Source organism: Onychostoma macrolepis, chromosome 21 (assembly GCF_012432095.1).
Source record: "Onychostoma macrolepis isolate SWU-2019 chromosome 21, ASM1243209v1, whole genome shotgun sequence".
Lineage (NCBI taxonomy): Eukaryota > Metazoa > Chordata > Actinopteri > Cypriniformes > Cyprinidae > Onychostoma > Onychostoma macrolepis.
Window position 1 is genome coordinate 11,135,347 of NC_081175.1, and position 26,744 is coordinate 11,162,090.

Below are 26,744 nucleotides of genomic sequence, written 5' to 3' on the forward strand. Positions count from 1 at the left end.
CAAACAAATCAGATTAATAAATTCATATCTCACCTGCATAATTTCCCTTTGAACATTTACTTTTACTCAAAAACACATCATGTTATGGAACAGAAATGCATTGTGAATGTTATTTCATATTGTCGTTAAGTTTGTCTAATCAAGCGGTCGAATCCCTCACTGTCTCCTGAGAGATTCAGGTCATCTAGACTGTGGCTCTCACTTAACTCTTCATTAAAACTGATGTTCGTATGCACAGAACGCAACACACTCAGCTATCCGCTGCATCTATGTTTGCGTGGAGGCGGTGGGGGGCAGAATACTTCACTTAGCCTTTAGACATCCATCATTTATCTCTCCTTCTTTCATCTGCTTCTTTCATCATCTTTCAGCAATTAGTCCAGATTAGTCACAGTGGCCTTATGGCAGCCAGACGTATCCGCTGAGCCCCGTGTTGAACCCCCACCTCCCCACTTCCTCCCACATCAGGACCGCAACACCTGTCTCCTAGCAACCTGCATCCAAATCTCAGGCAAAGGATGCTGCCTCTGACACAAGAATGACAAGACAAACATTCTCTGGATCAGCCATCCAAGAGCTTGACAATGTAATGATGCCCCGGGTGAGCAGTGGACAAAGCACTGGAATGCTTGATTTTTAATGGGAGCGCACTTGGAATTCTGGAACTGGAATTATATTCTTTTATTAATAATGCAAATGTGTGTTGAAGCTAGTTCATATTACTGCCACAGATAAAAATGAAAGTGACAACTCTCTGCTGACTGCTATCTGGTCAACATATGAAGGTTCAAAATAAATAAAAGGAATTTAAAAAAAAAAAAGGTATAGTTTCAAACACATGTGCCAGATTAGAAATTTATTCATGTTTGTTTCATATGGCTTGGAAAACCTTTTATGATACTTTCAAGAACAAAATAGGTAACACTTTAATATAGAGACCAATTCTCAGTTGCTTATTAGCATGCATATAATTAACATATTGGCTGTTTATTAGTTCTTTTGAACTTTCTATTCATCAATAACTGCAAAAGTTATCATGTTTTCCACAAAAAAATATTAAGCAGCACAACACTGATAATTTTAAGAAATAGTTTTTGAGCACCAAATCAGCATATTAGAATAATTTCCGAAGGATCATTTGACACTGAAGACATGGCTGCTGAGAGAGAGACAGAGAGAGAGAGAGAGAGAGAGAGAGAAAACACTGACAGATTCCAAACTGTATTTATCATATAATAAACAAATGCTTGAGAAATTACTGGAAAATAATATTAAAATATAATGCCAAATTATACTACTATTAGAAAATACAATTAATTATGTATTATGAGGACTATAATACACTATTATTTCTTTTGAAAGAGGCAACATTACTTATAATATCCAAGGAAAACAAAACAAAGCACAATATTATGTGGTGTACGGTATGGACCAGAAGAAGTGCAGCTTTCAGTCCGAGTGTGCGTTCAAATACAAATGTGTTGTGTGAAGTCTGGTGGAAACTTTTCAAGAACCTGTGCGATTCAGGCAATGAACAGTGTTGCTCAGTGGGTGGTTACAGCTCAGTGGACCAGCCACACATATGCATTAAGAGTCCCATTGTACCGGCAAAAAGTCCCTGAGGTTTTGGAATAGTTTACAGAACACTTTACAGGCCACTGCGCATGACACACACAAATACACTCTCATTTAAAAACACACTCACATCAAAAGTACCTTGAGCATATATTCAGAGTGTGTTTATATGTGTGTATATTTATAAATGTCTGACGGTATTGAGGCAAAAACCAACTCGGAAATGTGCACAAAAACTAAAAATAAGGCAGAAGCCAAGTACGCCTGCAAAATAAACAAAGAAAAACAAATGAGATATTGAAATTGTAAATGTGACAGAGCGTTGTTTTCTTCACTGCTTTGTAAAGGTGCAACTCTCTCGCAGACTGGCGCAGACTCAAGGTGCTTGGTGACATTTACCGTCGACTGTGTTTCTGGAAGGGATCCGACTCTTATCGGACTCTACACACAGTCTCTTTTGCTTTTCCTTACAATTCAAGTGCAACACTCTACCACGAAAATACACTAAAATGTGTTTTTTTTTTCCTGTCTTTTTTTTTTTTTTTTTAATTCACTTGAGGATGCATCAGAACAACTTTTTACTACTTTTTGCTTCTCCGTTACTAAGAACTTAACATAAATCTTTTTTTATAAAAAGAGAGGAACTTTAGATTTGAAACTAAGCAACACTCCCTGCAGAGAGGTGCCTTGATAAGACCAAACCCTACTTCCCAAATACATCCGAATCACAGCTCATATCAAACAGCAGATGAATCACATGTTGCCGTCTGAAGTAAACGTCCACACGCTGAGGCTCCTTCCGCCCCTCTGCGTGGGTATTTGCTTTGCTGCAATTGTACCACAACAATAACACACATCAATGGTTTATCAAAGACGCTTTGAAGCGCTTCGTTCTTCGTGATAAATGTCATTCTTCTGAGTGAGTCATCTCAGGGTCATTCTTTGAGCTTTGAAAGGCCATGGTGTGCTAGAGGACACTGAGACTGCCCGGCAAACCCTCTGCTAACTACGCTAATTCGTGCTCATGACATTTAAGGAGTGTCTAATTAAATTAATTGATTTATCATGCCGTGGTTGCTGACTTATTGTTTAGACAGCAATAAATGATCCATCAAGGATCCATGAATTCAGTTCAGGACCTAATTATGCATGATTGAATTGTAAAATGTGAATTAAATATCACAGTTTGCATCATGATAAATTGCTTGAAAAGTTACTGTTATGCAAAGAAAGTTTCTTTGAAGCACGTGGTTCATATAACAAAATATTAAAGACTTGCCTCAGCTGTGTATGCTGAATTTTTCTGCCACTGATCACAACTGAATCAAACACTCAGCAAAACAAATTCAATGCCAGATTGCAATTCATTTGAATTAGTGCTGTCAAATGATTAATCGCATATATATAAATACACACACATGCAGCATATATTTTGAAAATATTTACATGTATTTACATGTATATGTTTATATTCATATAATTTATATTATATATAAATATACTTCATATATAAATGTAACATAATAAATATACACAGTACACATATATTATGTAAACAAAAACGTTTATTTTGGATGCGATTAATCTCGATTAATTGTTTGACAGCACTAATTTTAACATCTACTAATGAAATACAAACACCTCCTGAACAACTGGGGATGCTTCCTCTGTAGTAGATCCTAGCTGCATACAGTATTATTTGGGGATAAAATTTTCCATGACAAACAAAGATTTGAAGGACATACCTATGACATAAGACAGCAGGACGGCCAGCAGCACAGCGGCTGCGATCGCAGACACAGCAGCGCATTTCCAGCTGCAGTACTTGGAGGGCTTCTTCAGCTTGAAGGAGCTCCTGGAGAATGTGTTTCTGGGTAAGAGCCGGGGTGGTGGGGAGTAGACGGTACCACCGGTCAATGGATAACCTGGTGAAGAGCTGCTGAACAGAGGAGTGCTCCCAGACGGCGTCTTGAAAAGAAAGTGCCTACAAGAAGAAAGAAAAAAGAAAGATAACACAGCACTTGTCAGCACCTTTTAAATCAACAGAATAAAAATCTTTTTCTTATCTTACTTCTAGACTAAATGTTCTGAAAATTGTCAAAATGCCCACGGCTTTACTGGACTTTGATAAATCTCATAAAAATCTTCTTTAATGAGCTGAATGACTAAAAAAAGCCTGTTTAAGCTTATTTAATGGCTAACTCTGGGGAGTATGCTATTTGTTTCATTCACATTTTCCAGAAGCTCATGTTATTCATTTTGTTCTCATGCTGTAGTTTTTCTAACAACCAGTTCAATTTTTACAATAATGGCTTTAAATGAGGCTCGTTTAACACAACTCATTAGACTACTACTTTGTGTACCAGCAGTGAAGACTGAATGCATCATAAAGACAACTCCAATCGAATGGTCAGCAGAGAGAATTGATTTTTGTTGTTGTTTAATCCCTGTGCTCAGTAGGATACTGAATAACAGGTCTAAGCACATTGGACTGCATCAAACCTTTATAATTCAAAAGATTATCACTATCAGACATAACACAAGAGGTCATGGTGATGATAAAGTGCTCAGCAAAGCACCGGTTTGCGGTGACGTGGAGGGCAATGTTACTGCAAATAATGCAATAACATTGGAGTCAAAGGTGGGCTAAAAGGGAGAACGTGTGTGTGCGTTTGTGGATGGGGGCAGATGGGAAGGGGATGACAGCAGACGACAGTTGACCAGGAAGCTTTGATGAGCACTAGGTTTGGCTCAGGCTGAGGTCCTATGCTAAACCAGCCTCAGATCTTTGTCCATGTGTCTTGTTCGGGACAGGCGGTCCACTCTGACTCCAACAGGCCTCTCTGTCGCCCCCCTGCTAGGCATCCAACTGCTCCCTGCTGCCCACAGCCAGAACAACCCATGAGCACTGGCCAGAAACTCAACTACAAATCTACAGCTAGAAATACACTAGAATAACATCTAACACCATCTACTCACCTTCATGTTATTCAACATACTGTTTAAAGTTTGGGGTCTGTATGTTTTTGAAGTCTCCTATGCTCACCAAGAGTGCATTATTTAATGAAACATACAGAATTTTATTAATTTAAATATTTTAATTTGTTTTAAAGTGTAATTTATTTGTATGATGCAAAGCTGATTTTTTAGCAGCCAATCAATATATGAATGGCACTGGTTCTTGCATGTCACGTGACTTGGCAGTTGTGATGTGGAAGTGTGAATGAGATTTGACAGATTTTGATTGAATAACAATTTAAATTTCCATTTAAATCCATTGTATGGGTTCAGATGATTGTAGATTATTATCTTTCAAAAAGAGTATTTTTTTTTTCTTTTATTTTTTGAGCTTGTCAGGCCCTGGTCACTGTTTTCTTTAAATGTATGAACTGCTCTTTTGAACTTCTCCTTTTCAGGTCCAGAGAAGAAAGAAAGTCATATGAGTTTGGAAAGACATGAGGGTGAGAAAAAAAGGATAGAATTTTCATTTTAGTTTGAATTGTTCTCTTTTCTGCGTTCGGTTGCTGCTGCTCATTTCAGCGCTGGAAAGAAGTAACAGGTTGTGAAATGGCACTGTCAGGTTCCTGCGCAGCTGTGGGTTGAATTCACAGCAGAATAAGTGGGTGAGTTTGAACTGTGTTTTTCATACGAGCTGGATGAGAGCAGTGAAGTGGGTAGAGAGAAAATCTGTCATTCCCTACTCTGCTGCCTTTACTTTGTACGTGTGGCCTCGCACTAAACAGTGCAATCTTGCTGTGCAGTCACGGCCATCTGTGGACAAGCTCTGGCTCAAGGTAACTCATTCAAGCCTTTACCATTCATCTGAAAGCAGGCAGACAATCTTTTTTTTTCCATTCTAGCTTAATAACACACAGCACAGAATATTAAACATTGTCTTTCCATAGCAGGGACTTGCTATGTGTCATCATAATAGTATACAAGAAGAAAATCTAAAAATAAATAATGCAGTTCAAAATCTATATTTAAAGAGTAGATAATATCCAGGAAATGCTTTGAAGTCCAAACATATTCCATCATATGGCTTGACAGACGTGTTAGATAAATCAACTTAAGAGAAGCGTTAAAGCCAGACATCGGGGCCATGTGAATAATCGACCCTCTAGGCCAAATTGCATTACACTGAAGAGGAGAGATGTGTGAAAGGGAGACGGGGATGGATAAATGGAGAAGGACCGAAAAGGAAAGAGAACTAAGCGGCCCATAAAAGCGTTAGAGTAGCAATATATTCATACTGTGACCCACAGTCATTAACCCCTGAGCTACATCTACAAGGTAATGGAAACAACACTTAGGTTCGGTTTACACACATACACACAGTGATTAATGAGCACACATACAGAGACAGACAGGACAGACCCTGTGGCTATCAGGCATGTGACTCAAAGCTGCATCATATCTGACGGACACTAATTGCAAAATGGCATGCAGAAGGAAAATTAATTGATACTCCATCTTATACGTTTTTAGTGTCGCTGTGCTTTTCACAAGAAGGTTTGGAGGTTATACAGAATCAAAGAGACAGATCTATCTATCATCTATCCATTTATCATCTATCTATCTTTGTGTTACAAGTGTAACAAGTTGGTTATTATATATACTATAGTATGCAGTCAAGTTTTGGTTGCAATGGATTTTTCATTTAAATAACTAGTGTTGTCAAAAGTATTGGTATTTTGGTACCAAGTCAATACAATACATTTAAAAAAATTGAATGATGCCAGTCTTTCTACAGTAGCGGTAGTACCAAGTACTGACCCACTGATAGGCGGCTGCTTTCAAACGCTCCCATATTTGAGTAAGTGAAGAGCATCAAAGGTTTCAATTTACAACGTGTTTTTGTAACAGTGAACATTGTAGCCAATCAAAGATACGTTGGTTGAGTATGTGAACGCAATGGCCATTCAGAGGTGTGTAAGTGAGAACTGCCAAAGTTCATTCAGCTTGAGCGAACAAAGTAACCAACAACGAATAAACAAGATGTGAGCTTCATTGATTAAAAGAGAGTGTCTTTGCTCACTTCCTGTTTATAACCCATTTGAATAAAAAGTAATTTTTCATGCTATGTACACACTGTAAAGTTTCTAAAGTGACAAAAGTCTCTAAAGTGATGTTTGATATTGTGATAACTATAGCAATGGATAGGACAAAACCAATTTGTTGTCAAAATAGATCTGTGCATTAAGTCTTGCAGTGTAGACCGGCCACTTGTTCTGTTACCTGTAATGTGTTTCTTTGTTATTTTATTACTTTCATTTGATCGTTTTAATACTTGCTGCTTTTCCAGCATTAGGCTGAACAGTTCTTGTTGCTTAAAAGGGTCCATTCTGTGCAGATCCAGGCAAGATGGCACAGATTTGGTTTCATTTTCCACTGTGGGGGTGATAACAGAGCTCGTAATTCAACATGTGTCCGGTCCACTTGCTGTTCCACAACTTCCACTCCAACATCAGCTTTAGTAAAATAACCTGATAGCTTTACAATAACTCGTGTTTTTCCCTCTCTCCTCATTTTTTTTTTTAGAATAGTTGACATTTTTACTCACAGAAGATTGTTCTTTGCATGACCATTTCCAGATTATGCCAGAACGAAGCGAAGAGAGGTGAGTGCGAATGCAGAGGTCACCTGATAGATACACAGGTCGTTCAAAAGCAAAATATAAAATAAATGCATTTGATTGGTAAAACAAATTCAAACGTGAATGAAATTTATGGAAAAGCTTCACTAAATAATAGCGCTAATAAGTGGGGGGCGTGGTGGGGCTTTGGCGATCGGCGCTACCAACGACCTGTCAATCTATTCCACAGCCAATCACAGGCCCCCTCCTTGCTCGGGCCCCAGGGGTTCAGCCCCGCCTAGCCCAATGGTTAATAGGGCCCTGAGTATGATATGTAAATAGCAATTACGTTATGGAGGATGATCAGATATTTCTGTTTATTTTGCTCAAATAGCACGCTTGGCCAGCTACAGAGAGAAACCAATAGCTGAGAACAGTTCCTAACCATGCCGTGTCGAGCCAAGTTAAGTGGAAACATAACTGGAATCATTCCTTGTTGTTCTTCTTCGGTTGATGGTGGAAAAGCAGCCAATGTTTACATAATTGAACAATATGTGAAGGCTACATGCTACTGTTTTAACGTCTTTACTTATAATTATTAATAGCATTACAATAGCTTTTACTATGGTACCGAGAACTGTGGGATTTTACTGGTATTGGTACTGACTACTGTCACGGGACGGGAGAGACAAAGACTCAAATGCTGGCAAAAGGAATTTTCTTTATTTACAAATTACAAAATAAACCAGAACACAAATGAAACCACCCCGAAGGGGAAAAAGCCAGAGTAAACACAACCACTGAAAACAAGACATACACAAGGCACAGGGCAGACATAAGTCACAGGCATACCTGGCACAAAAGTGAGACAAACGAGCCCCGAACAGAAAACACAGGAAGCCTAAATAGGGACGGCAATCAGGAAAACAGCTGGGGCAAATTAATCAATAATGAGGTGAGTGGAGTTTGGGGAATAGAATCCAGGAGACAGTGACCTCTGGTGGTGAGAGGGAGAAACGCAGGACCCAGACTCCTGACATGACCCCCCCTCTAAGGAATGGCTTCCAGACGTTCCCAAGCACCCAACCAGGGGGATGGCCAGGCGGGAACAGAGCAGGGGAAGGGGAGGGATGGGGGGCCATGTCCATGTGCTGGTGGGGGACCCGGGGACTGAGGCAGCGCCGCGGGATGGGGACCCAGGGCAGAACCAGCGGCCACCACAGCAGTGTGTGTGGAGCTGCCACCCTGAAACAGGCAGTGGCTGGCTCCGCTGCTTCGGGAGCCTTGTGAACGGGCGCCGCCGTCTCGGGAGGATCGTGAGCGAACACCGCCACCTCGGGAGGATCGTGAGCGGGAGCCGCCGCCTCGGGAGGATCGGGAGCTTTGTGAGCCTTGTGAACGGGCGCCGCCGTCTCGGGAGGATCGTGAGCGAACACCGCCACCTCGGGAGGATCGTGAGCGGGAGCCGCCGCCTCGGGAGGATCGGGAGCTTTGTGAGCTTTGTGAACGGGCGCCGCCGCCTCGGGAGGATCGTTAGCGAACACCGCCGCCTCGGGAGAATCGGGAGCTTTGTGAGCTTTGTGAGCGGGCACCGCCGCTTCAGGACGATCGTGAAAGGGCACCGCCGCTTCGGGAACCTCGTGAGCGGGCACCGCTGCTTTGGGAGCTTCGTGACTGGGCGCCGCCGCTTCGGGAGGAACGTGAGCGGACACCGCCGCCTTGGGGGAACCGCGAGCGGACACCGCCGCCTCGGGAGCATTGTGAGCGGGCGCCGCCGCCTTGAGAGGAACGTGAGCGGCCACTGCCGCTTCGGGACGATCGTGAGCGGGCACCGCCGCTTCGGGAACCTCGTGAGAGGGCACCACTGCCTCAGGAGGATCGTGAAAGGGCACCGCTGCCTCAGGAGGATCGTGAAAGGGCACCGCCGCCTCGGAAAGGCCTGAGATGGGCCCCGCCTCAGGAGGATCGTGAAAGGGCACCGCTGCCTCAGGAGGATCGTGAAAGGGCACCGCCGCCTCGGAAAGGCCTGAGATGGGCCCCGCCGCCTTGGGGGAACCGCGAGCGGACAATGCCGCCTCGGGAGCATTGTGAGCGGGCGCCGCCGCCTTGAGAGGAACGTGAGCGGGCACCGCCGTCTCGGGAGGATCGTGAACGGGCACTGCCACCTCAGAAAGGCCTGAGATGAGCCCCGCCTCCTTGGAGAAAAGTTCAGCGGACACCGCCGCTTTGGGAGCTTCGTGAGCTTCGTGAGCTTCGTGAGCTTCGTGAGCGAACGCCGGCGCCTCAGGAGGACCGTGAGCGGGTGCCTCCGCCTCAAGAGGATTGTGAGCGGGCACCGCCGCCTCGGGAGGATCGTGAACGGGCACTGCCGCCTCGGGAACTTCGTGAGCGGGAACCGCCACCTCGGGAAGGCCTGAGATAAGCCCCGCCCCCTCGGAGAAAAGCTCAGCAGACCGCTTCGGGAGCTTTGTGAGAGGGCGCGGGAGCTTTGTGAGTGGGAACCGCCGCTTCGGGAGTTTTGTGAGCGGGAACCACCGCTCCCCTCACCGACATCAGCGGAGGATCCTCCACGCTGCGTCTCAGCCCGGGGCACCCAAAGAAAGACCCCGAGATTCTGGAAGTGGCTGGCACGATCCGAGGAGGTTCTGGAGCAACAGCCCAGACTGGGAGGGGGGCACCCTCCCGCAGCTCCACCTCCTTCAAATAGATGACGTGGTCGACCATTTCCCAATAGGACCACGTATCTAGCTCCCCCAGCTCCTCCCGGTTGACAGGCTCATCCAGGCCCGCTAGAAACAGGTGGATGAGGGTGCTCCCTCCAATCCCTAGCTCCAGGCCTGCCTCGAAGAGGTCTTCGGCGTACCGCCCGAAGGGGCGATTGTTTTGTGGGCAGGGATGCGGCCCACTGGCTGGGGCTTGGTTCCTCTGTCGACCCGGAGCTGGGTACAAGAAAATTCCCATTGCCGCTGAGTCTTCAAGTGGCTCGTTTGTACTGTCACGGGACGGGAGAGACGAAGACTCAAATGCTGGCAAAAGGAATTTTCTTTATTTACAAATTACAAAATAAACCAAAACACAATGAAACCACCCGAAGGAAAAAGCCAGAGTAAACACAACCACTGAAAACAAGACATACACAAGGCACAGGGCAGACATAAGTCACAGGCATACCTGGCACAAAAGTGAGACAAACGAGCCCCGAACAGAAAACACAGGAAGCCTAAATAGGGACGGCAATCAGGAAAACAGCTGGGGCAAATTAATCAATAATGAGGTGAGTGGAGTTTGGGGAATAGAATCCAGGAGACAGAGACCTCTGGTGGTGAGAGGGAGAAACGCAGGACCCGGACTCCTGACAACTACTGAAATGTAGGTACCATGATAACACTAAAAACAACTTTAAAAATTAAATATTACAAGGAAATTTGGCATTGGGCTAGGAGTTTGGAAAGAAAGAAAAAAACAACACAATAATTTTATATATACACATAAAAAAGTCTGCTTAACCTTAACAAATCTACATTATCAAATGAACAAATATGCTTAATGTTTTTTTCAACTTCTACCATAAAAATCACAATAATTCCTCAAGATGATGCAAACACGTTTATCACAGATTACTGTGATATGAATTCCTAGAGCTTCTTCATCAAAGTGAAAAAAAAAATACCAATCTCAAGTTTTTGCACATTTTTATTTGTTAAAAAAAAACTTGTTTTAGCAAATAAACAGCAGCAAACCAATCAGAGAATGCTCACCCTACTGGGACATCTCACCAGCAAACCTTCCACACCAACCAACCAGCGCAAACAGAGCACGGCCGAGAAAAACGGCAATAAGCAGAAACAAGGCAAAGTTGCAAGAAATCTCACTTTCACAGTAAACACCTTTTCTCTTCTCCTGTGGGAGAAGCGGAAAGGTCCAGAGCAATTAACAAGCAAACATAAGATTTTAACAGAGAACGCCATACACAAACATCTCTCAAGGTGAATTAGTATTCCACACAAATACATAAACAGTTTGAACTGTCCAAAACATTCAGCCTAATTGGGATTTCCGATTCAGTGACAAAGCCTCTGGTTTGGTGTTCAACATGTTTTACAGAGCCAAGGTCCTTTGCTGTTTGCATGTAATGACCAAAATATATGGTCACTTCAAAGATGCAAGTCTGCTGTTTATTTCCACAAACTCAAAATATGATAAATGTCTACACAGGAAGCCCAGCCAACCAAAAATGGTTTTATGTTGAGGTCCATTGAAAGGGCTCACTAGAGACTCTCTCTCTCTCATACAGCACATTGATCTACTGCCGTGCTCAATATAAGATGCAGTGGCAGCATTCAGAAACCTCAAACTGAGGTTGTTACATTCTGTCCACTTTATTCTCATCCGTCTCCAGCTAGTGAAGTGTCTTAGATAAGAGCTATTCCCATCCACTTAAGAAAATAATGTCGCACAAGACGTCTCCATTTTGTACCATCTGGGAATTGAAGCATCCACATTTTGGCCATTGAGAGTGGGGAAAAAACAGCAGTTCAAGTGAATCTGTAAATGCATTTTGAATACACAACAATGTCACAAAAGTATATACTGCTCAGCCCAGATGAAATGTAAACCCATGTAAACGTAAATCCCATAAAAGACAGAATTAATGCATGCACAGAGGTATTAAAGGATTTGTATATTATACTGTATAATTGCCTGATTAGGTACATTATAGTCAGGCCTATACAGCAGCATCTCTACCCGCTGAAATCCTAGGGCTCAACAGTGAGGTAATATTTCAGTTTCAGTTATATTTCAAGAGTAGATTTTTTTCTTGCCTCACCAGTCACCACATATTTCAAAGGACCACCACAAAAGTATATATATATATATATATATATATATATATATATATATATATATATATATATATTTTTTTTTTTTTTTTTTTTATTATTATTATGTTTTTATTTGTCAGAAAGTAAATGAAATTTTTAACTGAACATATTGACAGAAAAATAAAATACACAATCAAAAAACAAATATTATTCACTACAGTTCAAATGTTTGAGGTCAGATTATTTTTAAGAAAATTAATACTTTTATTCAGCAAGGATTATTAAAAGATCCTATTTCAACTAAATACTGTTTAAAAAGAAATCATTCAGTACAGAATCCTGAAAAAAAAAAAAAAATGGTTTGCACAAAAAATATTAAGCAGCGCATCTCTTTTTATCTGTGATAATAAGAAATGGTTCACAAATGATGTTTCTTTAAGAATGATTTCTGGCGTAATGGCTGCTAAAATGATTATATTGATATGAATTATATTCACAGGAATATAATTCATTTCAAAATATATTAAAATAGAAGACTGTTATTTTAAATGTTAATAATATAGCAAAATATTGCTGTTTTTATTGTATTTTGATTAAATAAACGCAGTCTTGGTGAGCATAACCATAATGAATAATAAATATACTAAAATGTATTTGAAACACACTTATTTCTAATTAAGTATACTACAAATACATTTACATATTTATGTACTTTTAGTATACTAAACTGGTATACTTAATGTCTGCTAAATTGGAACAACTCATTTTGTACTTAATGCAGTTTAATTGTACAGAAGTAGTGCTGAAGTCCAACTTATGATATGCTTAAGTATATGATTGTGCTAAAGTGGAACTATTGCAAGTATACTTTAGGAATGTCTTAAATATCTTGCATTTAAAGACCAATATTATTTAAAGATCATACAATCCACATCAATAGTCACATTAAAATACATTTTAAGCTTAATATTAAGAAATGTGCATAGTGTACAAGCAGTACTTCAAATAAAGTTTAATTATTATTTTTATATCAATAGGTCTTGAGCAATATATCAGTAAATATGTTAACAGACTCGAAATATACTTAGTATGAAATCAAAGTATTTTTAAATATATTACTTTTTTACTAGAGAAGATACTTCAGAAACATCAAAAAATCTTACATGTACCAAACTTTTGAATGGAAGTCTATATATTTTCTGCTACTACTGAACATGTACTCTCAGCTTAACAAATTTGACCAAGTTTCATTCTGTCCACAGATCCCCTCCAGCCCAAATCTGTGCACAAAAGTCTGCAGATTCCACCTGATCCATTTATATATCTGGCAATGAACAAAAGCAGTTAGTGATAGCTGAGATTCAGAGCAGGAAAGGCAAGTATTTCTTCTCTGTATTTGTCTGCGGAGAAGTCAGAGGCCTGTTAGGGGTTGACAAGTCATGTGCAGAACAAGTGAGAGAAATGACAACGGTGTTTCAAACAAGCCCACGGGGAGAGCAATAGAAGAGAAAAAGAAAAGAAAAAGACAGCAGGCAGGCACACAAGCTCTTCGCTGACGCCTAATAGAGAATCTTCTCCCATTTCCGTCCACTAAGATGGAGCACACCGTCATTAGCTCCAGCTCAGGGGGGCACTGCAGGAGTTTAAGCCCAAGTAAACCACCTCTAATTGGGCTCCGTCTCTGTGGCAGGCCCAGTTTTTTTTCCACATAAATACTTAGCTTCCTGAACACGAGGCTGAAAACTCTAGACTATGGAGGAGAGCTCCCAGAGCTCAAGTGTTCAGCGCACTCTGATATTGCGCTATTAGCACACACTCAGTTGAGATTTTGATGGTGGTGTGACATCCCGGAGGAAAACAGTTTGAATAAAAAAAGTTTCTTCTCTCTGCTGCTCCTCAGAACTGGGCCATTTCTTATGCACTGACGGGAGATAACGACGGAGATCATATTTCATAAGATAATTACTTTTGCATAGCTAGACACCGTGAGCCTGCATTTTTTCAAACCTTTGAGCATCTGGAGTTTCCCCTCTGTGCAGCAGAAACTGTAAGAGCGTTGAACGAGTCTGTTCATGTAGACCAATAAGCTTGGGAAAACGTGCATATTAAGGTCCACTTGTGTGACTGGCCAGCACAAGGAAATGGTTTATTTTCATCTGTCACCAAGAGATTTAAGACATAGCTAATTACAACTAAAAGAAATGATGCTTCTAATGTAACTAGTATTTTTCAGTGCAGTAGTTTTTGCTTGACAGTAGTTCAGCTGCTTTCAAAATAGAAAACAGCTTTTCCAGAAACAAGCTACTTTTTCCAGTAAGTAACGGTATAGCATGACAACCGATGCTATGAGTAATGAAACACGCTCTCCTATCTATTTGTAATACGGTTGGGAAATCTGATATTTGTTTTATTGAATCCGTTCATTCCGATGGTTTGTTTAGCAAATCAGTTCATTGAGCTTAATTTTGAGCTACAGGCAAAAGAAGTGAAAAATTTCAGTTTTGGTCGAATTTGAAGTTTTCACAAAAATGAGTTTTAAAAGCCCTCTTCTAGTGATCCCGACGCTCAAAATAGTAATTAAACATCTAAAATGATCTTTATTTGTAGGTTTTCTGAGAGTAGTAAATTTTTTCTCTGCTCACTTCTGGATGACTGCTGCTGCTTCTCACCACAAGTTGTAGATCTATTGTTGCAAAGTGCAACATTCCAGCTTTGTGAATATTCATAATGAATTCTCGATTACATGACGAGTCCAAACCAGTGAAATATGGTCAGCTGACTGAAATTTGCAAAGCATGTGCATAAGACGCGCCTCTCAGAGAGCGCACAATGTCCCTATAAAGTTCATTTTTGCAAAATATGTCTCGGTGAGATTCACACAAACATTATGTCCCTATTATGTTCCTTTTTACAAGATGTAATATTGGCCTTGGGTGTCCCCAGAATGTGTCTGTGAAGTTTCAGCCCAAAATACCCCACAGATCATTTATTATAACAGCTGGAAAATGTCATTTTTGGGGTGTGTCTAAAAAAGAGCTGATTTGGAGTGTATGGCTTTAATGCAAATAAGCTGCATATTCCCTCCCCGTCTCCAGAAGAGGGTGTCGCGTATACCTCTCTCTGCATTGCATACCTACAGCAATAGACAGCCAGTAGACGCTACAGAACTGAGAGCGAGAGAACTGGAGTTTAGCCGTACATATGGGAAGTCAAATGCACTGAAAGTAGGACGAAACAGCGCGATGTTACAGAGCTCGCGCCATGCTGACCTGACCCCGGATCAACTGACCGAGCTGCGCGAAGGAATCTCATGCTACAAACGGCGCACACAAATACGGTTAAAATGCTAAGCACTATAACGGCATGACATTCACAAAGGAGTCTGGAGTGATACATGTATTTAGGTAGATTTTGAGGCACATTACCTTGAAAAATGAAAGTAATGCACAGCGTCCTCAGCAGCTCAGATGTTGGGAGAAAATTAAGACTCTTATGTTCAGTCTTGCATCCAAACACAGAGCACAGAGATCGCTTGCGAGACATTGTTGACAGATATTGAAAATGGACAGCTAACTATGCAAACTATAGCAATGCAGGGCTGTCAATCAACCCCCGTGGCCCAGCCCTCCGAAATGTGACGTCACACTGCGGTGAGAATCAAAATGGCAGGCCTAGTGAGACTGACTTGGTTTAAAGGGGATTAAAAAATGAGGAGTGGGTGGATTTTTATTATTGTAGGGTGCTTGTGTTCACACACTGCCAACACACATTTATGTCCAAACACCATGTAAAAGTGGATTTTGCATAATAGGTGCCCTTTAATGTTTGGGGAAAAATCTGATGTGTAACATTATATTAGATCCATGCATTACAGTAAGTCTTAATATAGATCTGTCTCAATGTTAATCATACATTAAAAGAAAAGATGGAATCACTCGCTGCTCTTGATTAAAACACTGTTTATTTGCATTTTTGTTCTTATTTTTAATAACAAAGATAAAATAAAAAATAGCTATATTGTGATTAATAATATAGTAATTATTATTAAGAAATAAATTGGAAGAAAATATGCAACTTTGCTTGGCGATTTTGCTTTGGAATCTTCAGAAAACTTTAACTCGATTTTTCTCAAAATTAACTCTGCTGACTCTATCGCCTTCAAAAAGTTGTACCTCAGTCATTTTTCGTCCGATTCCAACAAGTCATATATCATTCATTTTGAAGGTATTTTAATGGAGAATGTGAAACTAAATAGAACTCATTTTTGAAAATGTGCTCATTCCAACTCATTTTGCCAGCATGGGTCACAAATAGTAAAAAAATAAATAAATAATAATAAAAAAAAATAAAAAAAATAATTGCTGCTTAATGCGCAATTACATATTTTTATATTTTAGAATTTTTAGGATTTTTTTAGGATTCAGTGTTTTCAGTTAATATTTTTATTTTAGTTTATGTATGATGGTACCACCCTAAACATGCTTCCTAAACCAAGTTCCATGTCATATATTTCAGATGTTAAAATAATTTAGTAGTGCTGTCAAATGATTAATCGTGATTAATCGCATCCAAAATAAGTTTTTGTTTGCATAATATATGTGTGTGTTCTGTGTATATATATTATGCATATATAAATACACACACATACAGTATATATTTTGAAAATATTTACATGTATTTACATGTCTATATTTATATTCATATAATTTATATTATAAATAAATATATTTAATATTTAAACATAACATATTTTTTCTGAAATATATACATGCATGTGTGTGTATTTATATATACATAACAAAAATACACAGCACACATACATACATACACCAAATGTTTTATTTTGGATGCAATTAATCGTGATTAATTGTTTGACAGCACTATTATTTATGATCTTATAATGGTCTAAAATATATTTTTGCCTTTAATGCATTGAGCTTCGTTTTAGTGTAGTGTAATTTTATATTTTTAAATATTATTTTTTATATATGTTATAATATTTTTATGTATTTTATATCTTTTTTTAAAATATTGTTGATCATTTGCTAACGGTTTTTTTTTTTTTTCACACATCCTAATAGCCACAGGGCAGACAGCTGCATCAAATAGTGGGTCAAATCACCCCACCGACTCCACTACAAAAACACGGCAGAGCTGAGAGTAGCTCCAAATTGCCTCTGTAAATACCCGATGGTATTTATCTCATGAAACTTTCGTGAGAAGTGCTGGGTTTGCACTTTGTGGCAGACATGGCTGTCTAACAGACAAAGCAATATGAGGTAGAGGGTGTTTGAGGTCACGTCCATATGCCCTGAAAGAAGTCATTCTAATCTGCCAGCCAAGGGTAGAGCTTTGAAGTGTCAGGGGATTGTGGGTAGTCCGTCCAACGTCTGGAGGCAGCTTGATACATTTGAAGGATCTGAGAGTGCATTTGCGTGCGTGTGCATGGAGAATATTGAAGAAGCAAACCTGCGGCCGCTTAAAACTGCGATGAACTGGGATGCAGCTGCATGCGTCGGCGGTAAAAACTCCCTCCAAACTCCACCTGCGGTCCCCTCGGCTCCAGACTCCCGACCACTGAGACACTTCATCTAATGTGACAGCTGCACATTCCTCACTTTCTGTGACTCTCAACCAATCTGTCACCATATGGCCCTATTCCTCTCTTGCTAGTACTCTAGCATTCAAAGCAGAACTTTTCGTATCCCGTGCACGCCGTTGCAGCCCTGCTTTGCATGCGTGCCATCGCATGACCTATTTTTCAGGCGGCGCTTGCTTCATCTGAAAGTGAGTGTCAATTTTTTTATGGGAGAGAGCGACGGAGAGACAGAGCAAGAGGGATCTGTGTGGAGATGGATGGTGACTGGCGCTGATGGACGTGGAGTGTGTGTGAATGTGTGTTTATGCATGTGTGTGGCCTGGCTCTTCATGAATTCAGCGGTGTGAACGTATGTGCCGACATGGTATTGGACATGCGGCGTGGTGCTGGGTGGGGTAATAAAGTAACTGGGTTGTGATGTGTATCGGAGCACCTGGTGAATAAAACATCTGAACGATAGGGGGATGGGAACTGAAGAAAAAGAGAGAGAGAGAACAAGAAATAGACACAAAAAGAGTGTGTGTCTCATAAATAGTGTATACGGCAATAGAGGAGAGTATTGTTGAGTCAAGGAGAGCAATCCTGCAGTCCTGCAAGAAGGGATACACTATACTACAAAATAAACAAACAAAAAAATACAACCCGCAGAGACCCAGCACACACAATCCAATGTGTGTGTGAGTGTGACAGGTGAGGGTCTCAGGGTGGGTGGGTGGGTGATCTGACTTTGTGTCTTTTGTGTCTGTGCACTGTAGACTGGGGTATACTTAGATGCAGTGACTGCCAAAAATCAAAATATGTATATATTATAAATGCTCAAGTGAAATATATATATATTTATACAGTATATACAATATATATTTAAGTCTGGAAGTGCATTCTAGTGATTGAAAATTGTATTTTATTTAGGACAATTACTATATAATTACTCACAAAAATATATAGATTATATTATTTTATATAATTCAATTTAAATATAACTGAATGTAATATAAATGAAAATAATGCATTTAAATAATTATTAATATAAACATAAAATATAAAAACGTATATTATGTAAAACTGTAGTTTTGTAAAAATCTTGTTTTGTATTAGTAGTAAATGTTCATTTACTTTTTCATTTTCTTTTATATGTATATATTTATATTTGATAAAAACACTATACAATTCTGGTATAATTAGTCATTAAACAAATGGATTATAATATTGTATTAAATAATTGTTGGTATTGTAACAGTATGAATGGAAATGAATAATGCATTTGAACAATTATTATGTTTTATGTTGTATTTTATTATATAATTTGAATCTTAATATTTTATAATATATTTTATATATTTTTATAATATAACAATACTGCCCCCTTTATTAAGACATAACACAAGAGATCATAATAACACAATATGCTGTCAATAAAAACTCTATAATTTTCCCAAAATGAAATCTGCAGCCCTAGCAGGTGTCTTTTGGTGTTTTTGTGAAACTTACCGTGTCTCCAGCGGGACACTGCTGTTAAGAGCCCAACTGTCCTGGAGCTGGACGGATTCAGGGGTGGAGGGTCCATCTGGCGGGGCGGCAGTAGGTGCGTGGCTCTGCGGGTTCCGCCGGCTGGCCTGGTTGCTGCGATTGAGGGAATTAGCCGATGATTGGTGGTGGTTGTGCGGGGGAGGTAGAGGAGGTCGCAGGGAGGTCTGACTGTGATGACTGGACGCACCTGAAAGAGAGAGAGAAAAGGGAGATAAACCACAGAACTTCTCTTATAGGATGCTGTCTGTAAAATGTTTTAGACCACAAATTCAGAACATCAAGTTGTTCAGGTTGCTTTGATTCAGTGCAACTCTAATCTGTTTACTGTTCAATAGTCATGCGTGAAACGCTTGTAACTGAAAGAAGGAGAGGTGAAATGCTAGACATAATGCAACAGAGAGAAGGATCAATTACGGATAATAAGATCTAAGCAAACACAAAAATAAGACTTTGATAAAATCTATTGCTAGGTGGAGAAATAAATCATATTCTATGAGTATGAAAACAACAATAAATTTGTATTGCCTTCTAGCTCCTGACAAGCTTGCTACAATAAAAAAAAATATATTTAACATTTATTTTAACATTTATACTTGACTACAGATTAATAATATGAATTCTAAATATAATATAATTATTATATTATAATATGTAAATATATAATTCTATTATATACTATTACATACTATGAATTCTAAATGTAATAATATAATATAACATACTATACAAAATAATTGCAATAATAAGAGAAATAGTCCAGTGTCTTATGATTTAGACATGAAAAAGTGTTTTATTTTATAAACATTTAATGACAGCATGTAGTGTCATTATTATGAAATCATCTTAAAATCGGCAATCATCAACAACCGAGATACATAGGTAGGTACTATGTTTTACAGCACATAATAAACTAAGATATTTGTCCCACCTGACGGTCTCTGAGCAAATATTGTTTTCAAGCGTGTCTAGAGGTTTAACAGATGTGTCTACATTCCTGAGTGTCTAAAGTAAAAATTCAATTATCCACATGAACTACCTCAAAGGCCTGGGTTTATTTCTGTCATATATTCCACCTTTTATTTGTTTTTCTTCAACGTAACGGTTGCAAACAACACAGTGAATATGATAATGCGCGTTTCACACCCTCCGCCGCACCTCCCGGCATCGGCGCATGAGGTCAAACGGAAGCAAATTCTTCCAGGAGCCTGTGAAAAGAGGGGAAAGCAAGGGATTCAAAAGTGCCTTTGTGTCCCTTAAGAAGAGGTTCCGAGATGAAAGAGGATTTTAGACCAACGGGAGATCGGCTACGGTCTGAGGGCCAGGGCTGTGTAATCTCTCTACATGCAGTGTGTCAGAGCGCTCTAAAAACGGAGCGCGACAAAACCCGGCCGGGCACAAAGCCCTGCTCTCTCAGCTTACAGCGCCAGAGGAACTCTGGAGGAACTCTTCGGCTCCAACAATGGTGCTCAAAACACTGGATTATCGCCCAATGACATGCCCATCAAAACCAGCCCAGCCACTTTCCACACACTGGAACAAAGGCAGGGAGGAACTTGTGCTTTTAAGGGTTTAAACCGCTGCCACGACCGAGGCATCATTCTTTGTTTTTTCAAGGGGACCTGGCGTAGTCGGCCGAAATTGATGCGACAGGCGCAGAAGAAACGCCGTCTGAATGGGCTGTTGTGACAGTGGCCTTCAATCGGCAAATAAAGGATGGTGCTTCTGGGATTCTCTTCTCGTTCGCATGTGAGAACGGCACGCCAGGGGTCTCAGTGTGAAGCGCTGGAATCACAGAGGGACAATGGGCCGCTCCTGCGCTTCCATTATCCTGGACGTGGAGCTCACAGCCGGAGAACTGAGCTAAAGTCAGTACAGTAATGCAGAGATTACAGGCGACTACTGTTATTAGCTATTAGTTACGTGAAAGAGCCTAAATACAAAATCTCTCACTGTAATGTGCACATCTTTCCCAAGCAGGAGGTAGAAGTCAGGGGGTCGTTTAAGACGCCTGTGGAAAGAGATATTGATTGCCAGAGTGTGTGGCTATGAATTTGCTCTCTGGAACATTCCTCCAACGGATGATACGGCAACTTAATTGAACATATGACTAGAGGTCAACCAATGGTGGATTTTGCAAATAACAAAAGCTAAGAGGAGGAAATAGGCCGATAACAGAAGAATCTGTTTTTAAAATGAATCATATAAATGAACATTTTCCATTCAATGTATAAAATAGTTCTGGATTTCACTACAATGTTCACAATAATGACTTAAACATTAAAGATGTTTTGTAATTACATAAATTAAATAAAAAATAGCTATGCTTTATCACTGTTGACACACTAACAATTTGTATTATTTTATTGTCATATGACATATATGAATGATGCACAAGAAAGGGAGAGAGAAAAAAAATACATCAGTCTACCCTAGAGGGTAAACAATCAAATAATAAATAAATTGTACAATACACAACAGAAGGACATTCAGTATCCTAATCTCAAAGAACTAAGACAAAATCAGCTAAGGCAGGTCTTCTTCTCTTGCAATAGAGACAATAACAAAATTTCACCCTGGTGTTGTTCATGACTGAGTTCTGTAAAACGAACTAAAAGAGCTTCATTTTGTGCAGGGAAAGAAACTCTTTCACGACACAAGGTCACAGATTCTGCTCTCCTGCAGCTCGTTCCCTCTCAAAACTTCCGCTTATAACACAGGCTCCATAATGCTCGATTTATTGGGACACGAAACAGCTGTGAAGCTATTCTGTCCTCCGTTACTGACATTCATTTATTTCCCACCAGCCTCCATCATCACTTTCTCTTTTCAAAAGGCTGTGTTTCTTTCTCCCTCAGCTTTCCGTTCTTCACCATTTAGCAGTGTTTATGAATAATTGAGTTTTGATTCAGTGAGCGAGCGGCGGAGGCAGACAAAATAGTCGACAAGCAACACAGGGAATGCGACACTATGTGGGTTCAGAAAAGGCCTTTTTGCCTAAATCGAAACTTCCTGCTCTTCCTGCCAGCCTGTCCTTCTTTAAAAAAACCAAACAAAAAGACACATTTACATTCAAGGCATATCAATGAGAAACTGCTATAAAGATAGTGGAAAATATCATTTATTTGGCTTGCTCTGTCTGGCTACACAAGCGACAGATGAAGCCGCGAGAATTTGGAAATCAAGCGGAATAATATAGAAGGTGTGTCTCTTGCCCTGCCCCCAAACACACACACACACACACACACGTTTGTTTCTGTGAACTGTGGGGACTTTCCATAGACTTCTATTACTTTTATTCTGACCAAACGATATTTTCTATCCCCTTACACTAAACCTACCCCTTACAGAAAACCCTATTGCATTGTTACACTTTCAGATAAACATAATTTACTATTTTTAATATTTGTTTTACCCTAATGTCAAACATTTAAAGGTTTTACTACCCTTGTGGGGACATTTGGTCCCCGCAATGTAGCATAAACAAGTACACACACACACACACACACACAGATTATATCTAGCTAGTTTCATTTTATTTGTACAGAACCAGATACAAAAGATATATCATAATCTGCAGATTGTATTGTAATGATCAGATTTTACCATTTTCAAAACGGCTTCGGGTCTGCTACTGGTCGGACAGATGGTTAATTAATTAATTTATTTTCAATTTATTTAAAAAAAAATTGTATTATTATTATTATTTTGATATTTGTTTTGTCATTATCATTTCTATTTATTTATTATATTTAATTTCTATTTTATATTATTTATTGTATTTTTTTTATAGTTGACTGTACAATAAGTAAAAAAAAAAATACACCATTGAGCTAAATCTTTAGTAAAAAGAGTGTAAAAAAAAGGAACAGAAAGAGAAGGACAGATGCGAGAGAGAGCGAACGGGCCAGAAGAAATGAGCTGGTGCTGGTGAGACAGGCGGAGGAATGGAAGAAGAGACATGGGACAACAGCTCTGCATGGCGGCTTCTTGTTTCCAGCGCATGGCAATGGTGAAATTACTGCAGCCAAGCTTTGCTAGGCTATAGGCCATGCCATGACAGGGATTAAAATAAATTGCCCAACATGAGCGGTGGGAACGGTGGAAAAACAATAGGAGTAAAAGCATAAATGTCAATTTGGAATGATAAAAGACACAATCTAAATGTGGCAGGAGGAGCCTGGAGACAGAGCGGGGGCAATTGAGCTCCGTGCTATAGAGTTGAGTGTTTACAGAAAGAGAAGGAAAGAGAAAGAGAAGGAGAGAGCAATGAGGTGTCATGATTGGTGGCCAACCACCTTCTGTCTTTCATCCATCCTCAGACTAATTCTTCACGCACCAACCGCCGTTTTTTTTTTTTTCTTTCCCTCGCTCGACAGATCTGGCTAGACAGTTTATGACAAGCAACAATATTTCAGAGCTTCACTGAGTGGGAGTATGGGAACCTTGTCAATAACATGTTCACACTGTCATTCGAAGGTATGAACATGTGAACACTGAACTAATATACAAAAATATCTGCAACTAATTAAAAAACATATAAACATGTGCTACTGCAATGCATTTGGAACTCAGCAAACTACAAAGTTACAGCACACATCGCCTTCAGAGCTGAGCAAAAAACAACGCCCTACTGGGGTAGGTGGTACAACTGAAATTTTACAGTATGTCATGATATGAGTAATGCATTTTCCTGGAAATTCAACCAAGAATTGATTATGGTCAGTAAGGTTTTCTTTTATTCTGAAAGGATGCATTAAACTGATCAATTGTGACAGTTAATAATGTTACAAAAGATCTCTATTTAAAATAAATTATGTTCTTCTGAACTTTCTATTCATCAAAGAATCCAAAAAAAGTATTAGAGTTTCTACAAAAATATTAACACACGCAATGGTTTCAGTGTTGATAATAATAAGACATGTTTCTCCAGCATATCATTTCTGAAGGATCATGTGAGACTGAAGACTGGACTAATGGCTGCTGAAAATTCAGCTTTTCATCCAATTCCATTTGCCATCACAGAAAATAAAAAAGAATAAAATAGAAAAGAGTTCTTGTAAATGTAAATTATAATTGTATTTCACAATATTACAGTTATTACTGTATTTTAAATTAAATAAATGCAGCCTTGGTGAGCACAATATGTCAAAATGTCAAAAACAATACATGAAAAATCTAACCGATCCAAACCATGTGGTAATGCTTCTGTTCAATTTTTTTTTTTTTTTGACAGTAACATCATCTCCAATGTTTTTTTTAAATATTTGGAACTCAATGGACACAAATCAAAAACTACAATTATAACCAGTCTTGCATCAGTGCAAAACAGATTCTTCAGTCATTTAACACAACAAAAGTAAAACTATATAACTGCTATAGTTGTGACCGGATAAGCCTCATGGGCTTATTAATATAGACAACACATAAACACATACACGCATGACGTGAATCAGTTTGGCAAGCGATAACAGCTATACTGACGTGCTTATCAACACCCTTTGATAACAACTTCTCAAGCTCTCACATGTTAAGTGTAACGTCATTCCGACTGATTCATCTACTGTGGCCGGGTTCCCACACTTTCTGACCAATTAATTTAAAAGTATTTTTCCTATTATTGTTTGTGATGACTAGATAAGGTTTCTTTATTTATTTCTTTATTTTAACAGAACAGACTCAGTAAGAATATTTCAAGAAATAAATTAAAATGACCATAATTTAAAAAAATTACATTGATTATAAAATATCTATTATTTTTCCAAGAATCACTCTTTTAAAGTTACCCGATTTTTCTAGGACTGCGAGAACCAGATTGCAGTACAAACTGTATTGCAAAATCGCAAAACACCAGCTGACACAGTCATGCCACCCATCACTATTTCCTACAATATACTGTCTTGACATATGAAGCGGTTTTATTCTCAGCAAAAGTCAGATCTGCATGCAGAGAGATACAGTGAGATCAGCTGACGTCTCCCTCCTGTGCTATTGAAGAACTGAGGATCCAGATGGACAAAAATAGCTCAGTGCTGGACACCAGCTGGCCTTTCCTTCTTCTTCGTCTTAGTTCTAGGATTTAAAGCTGAAGAGTGTCATATTTAAACATTTTTTTAAATATTCCAGTTTAATATGCAGGTCATATATAATGTACATTTTGAGGATTTAAAGGGTAGTTCACTCAAACATTACAATTTTGCTCACCCTTATGTCGTTACAAATCTGTGTGAATTTCTTTCTTGTGTGGAACACGAAAGAAGATATTTTGAGAAATGCCTCAGTGCAATGAATTAAAATATAGATGATACACTGTCCCAACACAATGTTGAATTGCCCATACAAGTAATTCAATGCTCACCAATATTATCCTTCAAAATACCTTCTTTATTTTGGGGTAAACTGTTCTTTTAATTTCCCTGAAAAGTGTAAACATTCACAAATGACTGGTTTTGTGGTTCAGGGTCACATATTATAAAAGTGAGTGTAAAAGAAAATACACACAGTCTGGTCAGTCTCAGACACTTGCCTCCACTAATTAGGGAGTAATGACATCCTACTCTGATTACAAATGCCACCCAAACAATTTACAAATCACAATTACATTCATTATACTGCAAATGTTTAGGTCCCCTAATATATAATTTATTCTGACGCTTGACTGACACAAATGAAACCGTTTTATTCGCCTCACAGCTGAAAACATAGAGCTCAAGCCATGACACAAACTTCCACCAATTTCCTTATTACCATTTTTTTCCCACAGACAAGACACTCTAGAAATAGCGAAAAGAACAACACAGAAACTAGACATGAATAATTTATCTGCGGCATTAGCACGCTAAGAGCGAAGCTCTTTCCAGGAGCGGCGAGCGGCGAGCCGCACAGAGGGCTGGAAACTGGGTGAACAGGATGACTCGACAGGGAGAGGATGACAGAGGAAGGAGGAACGGAGTGCGCCACAGAAACTCTGACGGGAAGAGTGTAAGGCGATTGAGGGAACGGCTGAGGGAGAGAGGGATGGGAAAAAGAGCGAGTGAACTGACAAGACAGGTCTCCCAGACGCACATTAAGCTCTGGTTCCCGAGCACACCTCGGCCGCGTGGATGACACCTCTGAGAACGAGAGGCTCGAGCACGACCCGTCTCACTGCAGAATAATCACACACACATGCACGCGGAGGAGAAGAACATCAGTGCATACCAATTACTCTCGCTTCAGGGGTGGGAGGAACGGGGCGCAGTGTGCTCTGCTGCCACCTCAGACCTATAATGTATGTTGAACAGCTTGTATGTCTCGTAACTGTGCTTATACAACATACCAACATCGACCATTATTATTATTATTATTAGAATATCAGTATTAGTCAGATAATTTAATGGCTTATTTATTCTATTCTTTCTTGCTTGCTTGCTTTTTCTTTCTTTCTTTCCAGTCATTTTCAGTGCTTTTTTGACAGTGATTTTCAGTATAAAAATTACAACCACTATTGCACTTTATGCATCAGTATAAAGATTTTAACAGATACAGTAGCTGATCTTATTTTAAAGTGTTAGACATAATTGTTTATGTTTTAGTCATTTTTATGCATACATTCAAGCAAATATATAAAATGTGTTCCATGAAGATATTTTGTAAAATATGTATTACC

General features: G+C 39.5%; 1 protein-coding gene across 9 annotated transcripts in view; it reads right to left on the minus strand.

The window, feature by feature from the left end:
* tenm2b (teneurin transmembrane protein 2b) overlaps positions 1–26,744 on the minus strand; it is a 191,887-nt gene that overhangs the window by 48,942 nt on the left and 116,201 nt on the right. For all 9 annotated transcript variants that reach the window (XM_058759077.1, XM_058759075.1, XM_058759085.1 and 6 more), the window contains 2 exons: positions 19,061–19,286; positions 3,321–3,559 (listed from right to left, as the gene is read on the minus strand). In XM_058759077.1, coding sequence (XP_058615060.1) covers positions 3,321–3,559; positions 19,061–19,286 — 465 coding nt within the window. The remainder of the gene's footprint in view (positions 1–3,320; positions 3,560–19,060; positions 19,287–26,744) is intronic.